Source organism: Penaeus vannamei, chromosome 30 (genome assembly GCF_042767895.1).
Source record: "Penaeus vannamei isolate JL-2024 chromosome 30, ASM4276789v1, whole genome shotgun sequence".
Taxonomy (NCBI): Eukaryota; Metazoa; Arthropoda; class Malacostraca; order Decapoda; family Penaeidae; genus Penaeus; species Penaeus vannamei.
This window is the reverse complement of record NC_091578.1, coordinates 1,831,342-1,841,341: the sequence shown is the minus strand read 5'-3', so window position 1 is coordinate 1,841,341 and position 10,000 is coordinate 1,831,342. Positions and strand designations below refer to the sequence as shown.

Below are 10,000 nucleotides of genomic sequence, written 5' to 3'. Positions count from 1 at the left end.
AGAAGAAAAAAAACAAAATTGAACATTGCTGCATAAAAGAACACATTCCACCTCTAAACAAAAGACGAAGAAAAAAAAAATTGACGATGGCTGCATAAAAGAACACATTCCACCTCTAAACAAAAGACGAAGAAAAAAAAAAATTGACGATTGCTGCATAAAAGAACACATTCCACCTCTAAACAAAAGACGAAGAAAAAAAAAAATTGACGATTGCTGCATAAAAGAACACATTCCACCTCTAAACAAAAGACGAAGAAAAAAAAAATTGAAGATTGCTGCATAAAAGAACACATTCCACCTCTAAACAAAAGACGAAGAAAAAAAAAAATTGACGATTGCTGCATAAAAGAACACATTCCACCTCTAAACAAAAGACGAAGAAAAAAAAAACTAAATTGACGATTGCTGCATAAAAGAACACATTCCACCTCTAAACAAAAGACGAAGAAAAAAAAAAATTGACGATTGCTGCATAAAAGAACACATTCCACCTCTAAACAAAAGACGAAGAAAAAAAAAAATTGACGATTGCTGCATAAAAGAACACATTCCACCTCTAAACAAAAGACGAAGAAAAAGAAAAAAAAAATTGACGATTGCTGCATAAAAGAACACATTCCACCTCTAAACAAAAGACGAAGAAAAAAAAAAACTAAATTGACGATTGCTGCATAAAAGAACACATTCCACCTCTAAACAAAAGAAGAAGAAAATTAAACAAAATTGACGATTGCTGCATAAAAGAACACATTCCACCTTTAAACAAAAGACGAAGAAAAAAAAATACAAAAATTGACGATTGCTGCATAAAAGAACACATTCCACCTCTAAACAAAAGACGAAGAAAAAGAAAAACAAAATTGACGATTGCTGCATAAAAGAACACATTCCACCTCTAAACAAAAGACGAAAAAAAAAAAATTGACGATTGCTGCATAAAAGAACACATTCCACCTCTAAACAAAAGACGAAGAAAAAAAAATAAAAAAATTGACGATTGCTGCATAAAAGAACACATTCCACCTCTAAACAAAAGACGAAGAAAAAGAAAAACAAAATTGACGATTGCTGCATAAAAGAACACATTCCACCTCTAAACAAAAGACGAAGAAAAAAAAAAACTAAATTGACGATTGCTGCATAAAAGAACACATTCCACCTCTAAACAAAAGAAGAAAAAAAAAAAAATTGACGATTGCTGCATAAAAGAACACATTCCACCTCTAAACAAAAGACGAAGAAAAAAAAATCTAAATTGACGATTGCTGCATAAAAGAACACATTCCACCTCTAAACAAAAGAAGAAAAAAAAATTGACGATTGCTGCATAAAAGAACACATTCCACCTCTAAACAAAAGAAGAAAAAAAAAATTGACGATTGCTGCATAAAAGAACACATTCCACCTCTAAACAAAAGACGAAGAAAAAAAAAAAAAATTGACGATTGCTGCATAAAAGAACACATTCCACCTCTAAACAAAAGAAGAAGACGAAGAAAAAAAAACCAAAATTGACGATTGCTGCATAAAAGAACACATTCCACCTCTAAACAAAAGAAGAAGGAGACGAAGAACAAAAACAAAATTGAAGATGGCGCATAAAAGAACACATTCCACCTCTAAACAAAAGACGAAAAAAAAAAAAAATTGACGATTGCTGCATAAAAGAACACATTCCACCTCTAAACAAAAGACGAAAAAAAAAACTAAATTGACGATTGCTGCATAAAAGAACACATTCCACCTCTAAACAAAAGAAGAAGAAAAAAAAACTAAATTGACGATTGCTGCATAAAAGAACACATTCCACCTCTAAACAAAAGAAGAAGACGAAGAAGAAAAAAAAAAAACTAAATTGACGATTGCTGCATAAAAGAACACATTCCACCTCTAAACAAAAGACGAAGAAGAAAAACAAAATTGACGATTGCTGCATAAAAGAACACATTCCACCTCTAAACAAAAGAAAAAAAAAAAAACTAAATTGACGATGGCTGCATAAAAGAACACATTCCACCTCTAAACAAAAGAAGAAGGAGACGAAGAAGAAAAAAAAAAAAATTGAACATGCTGCATAAAAGAACACATTCCACCTCTAAACAAAAGAAGAAGGAGACGAAGAAAAAAAAAATTGAAGATGCTGCATAAAAGAACACATTCCACCTCCAAACAAAAGAAGAAGACGAAAAAAAAAAAAATTGACGATTGCTGCATAAAAGAACACATTCCTGAAAGGGAAACCAAATAATACCAAAATAAACAAAAGAAGAAGAAGACGAAGAAGAAGAAAAACAAAAACAAAATTGAAGATTGCTGCATAAAAGAACACATTCCACCTCTAAACAAAAGAAGAAAAACAAACAAACAAAATTGAAGATTGCTGCATAAAAGAACACATTCCACCTCTAAACAAAAGAAGAAAAAAAACAAACAAAATTGAAGATTGCTGCATAAAAGAACACATTCCACCTCTAAACAAAAGACGAAAAAAAAACAAACAAAATTGAAGATTGCTGCATAAAAGAACACATTCCACCTCTAAACAAAAGACGAAAAAAAAAAAAAAAACTAAATTGAAGATTGCTGCATAAAAGAACACATTCCACCTCTAAACAAAAGAAGAAAAAAAAACAAACAAAATTGAATTTTGCTGTATAAAAGAACACATTCCACCTCTAAACAAAAGAAGAAAAAAAACAAAATTGAAGATTGCTGCATAAAAGAACACATTCCACCTCTAAACAAAAGACGAAAAAAAAACAAAATTGAAGATTGCTGCATAAAAGAACACATTCCACCTCTAAACAAAAGAAGAAAAAAAACAAAATTGACGATTGCTGCATAAAAGAACACATTCCTGAAGGGGAAACCAAATAATATCAAAATAAAACAAAAGAAGAAGACGAAGAAGAAGAAAAAAAACTAAATTGATGCTGCATAAAAGAACACACTCCACCTCTAAACAAAAGACGAAAAAATAAAAATAAAACTAAATTGACGATTGCTGCATAAAAGAACACATTCCACCTCTAAACAAAAGAAAAAAAAAAACAAAAACAAAATTGAAGATTCTCCATAAAAGAACACACTCCACCTCTACCTTCCTCTTGAACGTTCTGTAAAATCCGTCTTCATGGAACGTATAAGGAGAATTTCTGGGACCTTCCGCACGCTTAACAAAGTACTTCGGTAATAAAGCTTCCGCGTGTGGCCGGAAGTGAGCGCTCTCGAAGGCCTCTGTGATGTCTGTACCTCGGGTAGTTTCGATCCAAACTTTGCCTGAAGTAGGAGAAAGAAAAAGAAAAAAGAAAAAAAATTGGTTTAAACTTTGAACGTACACGACAAAAAATGAAAAAGGAAAAAGAAAAAGGTCGATTAAAAAGATTTCAACTTTGCTTATAAACGAAACAAAAAAATAAAAAGAAAAGGTCGATTAAAAAGATTTAATCTTTGCTTATAAACGAAAAAAAATAAAAAGAAAAGGTCGATTAAAAAGATTTCAACTTTGCTTATAAACGAAAAAAATAAAAATAAAAGGTCGATTAAAGAAAACTAAACTTTGCCAATCAACGAAAAAAACATAAAAAGAAAAGGTCGATTAAAAAGATTTAATCTTTGCTTATAAACGAAAAAAATAAAAATAAAAAGGTCGATTAAAAGATATTGAATCTTTGCTTATAAACGAAAAAATAAAAATAAAAAGAAAAGGTCGATTAAAAAGATTTCAACTTTGCCAATAAACGAAAAAAATAAAAAGAAAAGGTCGATTAAAAAGAAACAAAATTTGATAAAAAATTTGCCTACAAACGAAAGATTTTTTTTTAATATTAAAAAATAAAACGAATAGTGCTATCAGTTTGTATTTTGCTTGTGTGACGGAATTAAGTGACATTGTTGTTTTGACATCAATGGGATTTTTACACACAACCCCCCCCCCCCTCTCACCCTCCTCCTTCCGCTCCTCCTGCACCCTCACCTCCCTCACCCTCCTCCTTCCGCTCCTCCTGCACCCTCACCTCCCTCACCCTCCTCCTTCAGCTCCTCCTGCACCCTCACCTCCCTCACCCTCCTCCTTCCGCTCCTCCTGCACCCTCACCTCCCTCACCCTCCTCGTTCCGCTCCTCCTGCACCCTCACCTCCCTCACCCTCCTCGTTCCGCTCCTCCTGCACCCTCACCTCCCTCACCCTCCTCGTTCCGCTCCTCCTGCACCCTCACCTCCCTCACCCTCCTCGTTCCGCTCCTCCTGCACCCTCACCTCCCTCACCCTCCTCGTTCCGCTCCTCCTGCACCCTCACCTCCCTCACCCTCCTCGTTCCGCTCCTCCTGCACCCTCACCTCCCTCACCCTCCTCGTTCCGCTCCTCCTGCACCCTCACCTCCCTCACCCTCCTCGTTCCGCTCCTCCTGCACCCTCACCTCCCTCACCCTCCTCGTTCCGCTCCTCCTGCACCCTCACCTCCCTCACCCTCCTCGTTCCGCTCCTCCTGCACCCTCACCTCCCTCACCCTCCTCGTTCCGCTCCTCCTGCACCCTCACCTCCCTCACCCTCCTCGTTCCGCTCCTCCTGCACCCTCACCTCCCTCACCCTCCTCGTTCCGCTCCTCCTGCACCCTCACCTCCCTCACCCTCCTCGTTCCGCTCCTCCAGCCCCCTGACCTCCCTCACCCTCCTCCTGCACCCTCACCTCCCTCACCCTCCTCGTTCCGCTCCTCCTGCGCCCTCACCTCCCTCACCCTCCCCCTGCTCCCTCACCTCCCTCAGCCTCCTCGTTCCGCTCCTCCTGCACCCTCACCTCCCTCACCCTCCTCGTTCCGCTCCTCCTGCACCCTCACCTCCCTCACCCTCCTCGTTCCGCCCCTCCTGCGCCCTCCCCTCCCTCACCCTCCTCCTGCCCCCTCCCCTGCCTCACCGTCCTCGTTCCGCTCCTCCTGCACCCTCACCTCCCTCACCCTCCTCCTGCAGCCTCACCTCCCTCACCCTCCTCCTTCAGCTCCTTCCGCTCCTCCTGCACCCTCACCTCCCTCACCCTCCTCCTGCACCCTCACCTCCCTCACCCTCCTCGTTCCGCTCCTCCTGCACCCTCACCTCCCTCACCCTCCTCCTGCACCCTCACCTCCCTCACCCTCCTCCTTCAGCTCCTTCAGCTCCTCCTGCACCCTCACCTCCCTCACCCTCCTCCTTCAGCTCCTCCTGCACCCTCACCTCCCTCACCCTCCTCCTTCCGCTCCTCCTGCACCCTCACCTCCCTCACCCTCCTCCTTCAGCTCCTCCTGCACCCTCACCTCCCTCACCCTCCTCCTTCCGCTCCTCCTGCACCCTCACCCTCCTCCTTCAGCTCCTCCTGCACCCTCACCTCCCTCACCCTCCTCCTTCAGCTCCTCCTGCACCCTCACCTCCCTCACCCTCCTCCTTCCGCTCCTCCTGCACCCTCACCCTCCTCCTTCAGCTCCTCCTGCACCCTCACCTCCCTCACCCTCCTCCTTCCGCTCCTCCTGCACCCTCACCCTCCTCCTTCAGCTCCTCCTGCACCCTCACCTCCCTCACCCTCCTCCTTCAGCTCCTCCTGCACCCTCACCTCCCTCACCCTCCTCCTTCAGCTCCTCCTGCACCCTCACCTCCCTCACCCTCCTCCTTCCGCTCCTCCTGCACCCTCACCTCCCTCACCCTCCTCCTTCAGCTCCTCCTGCACCCTCACCTCCCTCACCCTCCTCCTTCCGCTCCTCCTGCACCCTCACCTCCCTCACCCTCCTCCTTCAGCTCCTCCTGCACCCTCACCTCCCCCACCCTCCTCTCTCCCCCATCTGCTCCTCCTGCACCCTCACCCTCCTCCTGCACCCTCACCTCCCTCACCCTCCTCCTTCAGCTCCTCCTGCACCCTCACCTCCCTCACCCTCCTCCTTCAGCTCCTCCTGCACCCTCACCTCCCTCACCCTCCTCCTTCCGCTCCTCCTGCACCCTCACCTCCCTCACCCTCCTCCTTCAGCTCCTCCTGCACCCTCACCTCCCCCACCCTCCTCCTTCCGCTCCTCCTGCACCCTCACCCTCCTCCTGCACCCTCACCTCCCTCACCCTCCTCCTTCAGCTCCTCCTGCACCCTCACCTCCCTCACCCTCCTCCTTCAGCTCCTCCTGCACCCTCACCTCCCTCACCCTCCTCCTTCCGCTCCTCCTGCACCCTCACCTCCCTCACCCTCCTCCTTCCGCTCCTCCTGCACCCTCACCTCCCTCACCCTCCTCCTTCAGCTCCTCCTGCACCCTCACCTCCCTCACCCTCCTCCTTCAGCTCCTCCTGCACCCCTCACCTCCCTCACCCTCCTCCTTCTGCTCCTCCTGCACCCTCACCCTCCTCCTGCACCCTCACCTCCCTCACCCTCCTCCTTCAGCTCCTCCTGCACCCTCACCTCCCTCACCCTCCTCCTTCAGCTCCTCCTGCACCCTCACCTCCCTCACCCTCCTCCTTCAGCTCCTCCTCCACCCTCACCTCCCTCACCCTCCTCCTCCCGCTCCTGCTGCACCCTCACCTCCCTCACCCTCCTCCTTCAGCTCCTCCTGCACCCTCACCTCCCTCACCCTCCTCCTTCAGCTCCTCCTGCACCCTCACCTCCCTCACCCTCCTCCTTCCGCTCCTCCTGCACCCTCACCCTCCTCCTTCAGCTCCTCCTGCACCCTCACCTCCCTCACCCTCCTCCTTCAGCTCCTCCTGCACCCTCACCTCCCTCACCCTCCTCCTTCAGCTCCTCCTGCACCCTCACCTCCCTCACCCTCCTTCTTCAGCTCCTCCTGCACCCTCACCTCCCTCACCCTCCTCCTTCCGCTCCTCCTGCACCCTCACCTCCCTCACCCTCCTCCTTCCGCTCCTCCTGCACCCTCACCCTCCTCCTTCAGCTCCTCCTGCACCCTCACCTCCCTCACCCTCCTCCTTCGGCTCCTCCTGCACCCTCACCCTCCTCCTTCAGCTCCTCCTGCACCCTCACCCTCCTCCTTCAGCTCCTCCTGCACCCTCACCTCCCTCACCCTCCTCCTTCAGCTCCTCCTGCACCCTCACCTCCCTCACCCTCCTTCTTCAGCTCCTCCTGCACCCTCACCTCCCTCACCCTCCTCCTTCCGCTCCTCCTGCACCCTCACCTCCCTCACCCTCCTCCTTCCGCTCCTCCTGCACCCTCACCCTCCTCCTTCAGCTCCTCCTGCACCCTCACCTCCCTCACCCTCCTCCTTCAGCTCCTCCTGCACCCTCACCCTCCTCCTGCACCCTCACCTCCCTCACCCTCCTCCTTCAGCTCCTCCTGCACCCTCACCTCCCTCACCCTCCTCCTTCAGCTCCTCCTGCACCCTCACCTCCCTCACCCTCCTTCTTCAGCTCCTCCTGCACCCTCACCTCCCTCACCCTCCTCCTTCCGCTCCTCCTGCACCCTCACCCTCCTCCTTCAGCTCCTCCTGCACCCTCACCTCCCTCACCCTCCTCCTTCGGCTCCTCCTGCACCCTCACCTCCCTCACCCTCCTCCTTCAGCTCCTCCTGCACCCTCACCCTCCTCCTGCACCCTCACCTCCCTCACTCTCCTCCTTCAGCTCCTCCTGCACCCTCACCTCCCTCACCCTCCTCCTTCCGCTCCTCTTGCACCCTCACCTCCCTCACCCTCCTCCTTCAGCTCCTCCTGCACCCTCACCTCCCTCACCCTCCTCCTTCCGCTCCTCCTGCACCCTCACCTCCCTCACCCTCCTCCTTCAGCTCCTCCTGCACCCTCACCCTCCTCCTTCCGCTCCTCCTGCATCCTCACCTCCCTCACCCTCCTCCTTCCGCTCCTCCTGCACCCTCACCTCCCTCACCCTCCTCCTTCAGCTCCTCCTGCACCCTCACCCTCCTCCTTCAGCTCCTCCTGCACCCTCACCTCCCTCACCCTCCTCCTTCAGCTCCTCCTGCACCCTCACCTCCCTCACCCTCCTCCTGCACCCTCACCTCCCTCACCCTCCTCCTTCAGCTCCTCCTGCACCCTCACCCTCCTCCTTTAGCTCCTCCTGCACCCTCACCCTCCTCCTTCCGCTCCTCCTGCACCCTCACCCTCCTCCTTCCGCTCCTCCTGCATCCTCACCTCCCTCACCCTCCTCCTTCCGCTCCTCCTGCACCCTCACCTCTCTCACCCTCCTCCTTCCGCTGCTCCTGCACCCTCACCCTCCTCCTTCAGCTCCTCCTGCAGCCTCACCCTCCTACTTCCGCTCCTCCTGCACCCTCACCCTCCTCCTTCCGCTCCTCCTGCACCCTCACCTCCCTCACCCTCCTCCTTCAGCTCCTCCTGCACCCTCACCTCCCCTCACCCTCCTCCTTCCGCTCCTCCTGCACCCTCCTCCCTTCCGCTCCTCCTGCACCCTCACCCTCCTCCTTCCGCTCCTCCTGCACCCTCACCCTCCTCCTTCCGCTCCTCCTGCACCTGCACCTCCCTCACCCTCCTCCTTCAGCTCCTACTGCACCCTCACCTCCCTCACCCTCCTCCTTCAACTCCTCCTGCACCCTCATCTCCCTCTCCCTCCTCCTGCACCCTCACCTCCCTCACCCCCCTCCTTCAGCTCCTCCTGCACCCTCACCTCCCTCACCCTCCTCCTTCCGCTCCTCCTGCACCCTCACCTCCCTCACCCTCCTCCTTCCGCTCCTCCTGCACCTTCACCTCCCTCACCCTCCTCCTTCAGCTCCTCCTGCACCCTCACCTCCCTCACCCTCCTGGTTCCGCTCCTCCTGCACCCTCACCTGCCTCACCCTCCTCCTGCACCCTCACCTCCCTCACCCTCCTCCTGCACCCCCACCTCCCTCACCCTCCTCCTTCAGCTCCTCCTGCACCCTCACCTCCCTCACTCTCCTCCTTCCGCTCCTCCTGCACCCTCACCTCCCTCACCCTCCTCCTTCAGCTCCTCCTGCACCCTCACCTCCCTCACCCTCCTCCTTCCGCTCCTCCTGCACCCTCTCCTCCCTCACCCTCCTCCTTCAGCTCCTCCTGCACCCTCACCTCCCTCACCCTCCTCCTTCAGCTCCTCCTGCACCCTCACCTCCCTCACCCTCCTCCTTCCGCTCCTCCTGCACCCTCACCTCCCTCACCCTCCTCCTTCAGCTCCTCCTGCACCCTCACCTCCCTCACCCTCCTCCTTCCGCTCCTCCTGCACCCTCACCTCCCTCACCCTCCTCCTTCAGCTCCTCCTGCACCCTCACCTCCCTCACCCTCCTCCTTCCGCTCCTCCTGCACCCTCACCTCCCTCACCCTCCTCCTTCAGCTCCTCCTGCACCCTCACCTCCCTCAACCTCCTCCTTCAGCTCCTCCTGCACCCTCACCTCCCTCACCCTCCTCCTTCCGCTCCTCCTGCACCCTCACCTCCCTCACCCTCCTCCTTCAGCTCCTCCTGCACCCTCACCTCCCTCACCCTCCTCCTTCAGCTCCTCCTGCACCCTCACCTCCCTCACCCTCCTCCTTCCGCTCCTCCTGCACCCTCACCTCCCTCACCCTCCTCCTTCAGCTCCTCCTGCACCCTCACCTCCCTCACCCTCCTCCTTCAGCTCCTCCTGCACCCTCACCTCCCTCACCCTCCTCCTTCCGCTCCTCCTGCACCCTCACCTCCCTCACCCTCCTCCTTCAGCTCCTCCTGCACCCTCACCTCCCTCACCCTCCTCCTTCAGCTCCTCCTGCACCCTCACCTCCCTCACCCTCCTCCTTCAGCTCCTCCTGCACCCTCACCCTCCTCCTTCAGCTCCTCCTGCACCCTCACCTCCCTCACCCTCCTCCTTCAGCTCCTCCTGCACCCTCACCCTCCTCCTTCAGCTCCTCCTGCACCCTCACCTCCCTCACCCTCCTCCTTCAGCTCCTCCTGCACCCTCACCTCCCTCACCCTCCTCCTTCAGCTCCTCCTGCACCCTCACCTCCCTCACCCTCCTCCTTTAGCTCCTCCTGCACCCTCACCTCACTCACCCTCCTCCTTCACCTCCTCCTGCACCCTCACCTCCCTCACCCTCCTCCTTCCG

At 52.1% G+C, this 10,000-nt stretch overlaps 1 protein-coding gene across 3 annotated transcripts in view; it reads right to left on the bottom strand.

The window, feature by feature from the left end:
• The window catches only part of LOC113812481 (cytochrome b5-related protein), a 22,026-nt gene that overhangs the window by 6,268 nt on the left and 5,758 nt on the right, over positions 1-10,000 (bottom strand). For all 3 annotated transcript variants that reach the window (XM_070142811.1, XM_070142809.1, XM_070142810.1), the window contains exon 3: positions 3,104-3,282. In XM_070142811.1, the coding sequence (XP_069998912.1) occupies positions 3,104-3,282 (179 nt within the window). The remainder of the gene's footprint in view (positions 1-3,103; positions 3,283-10,000) is intronic.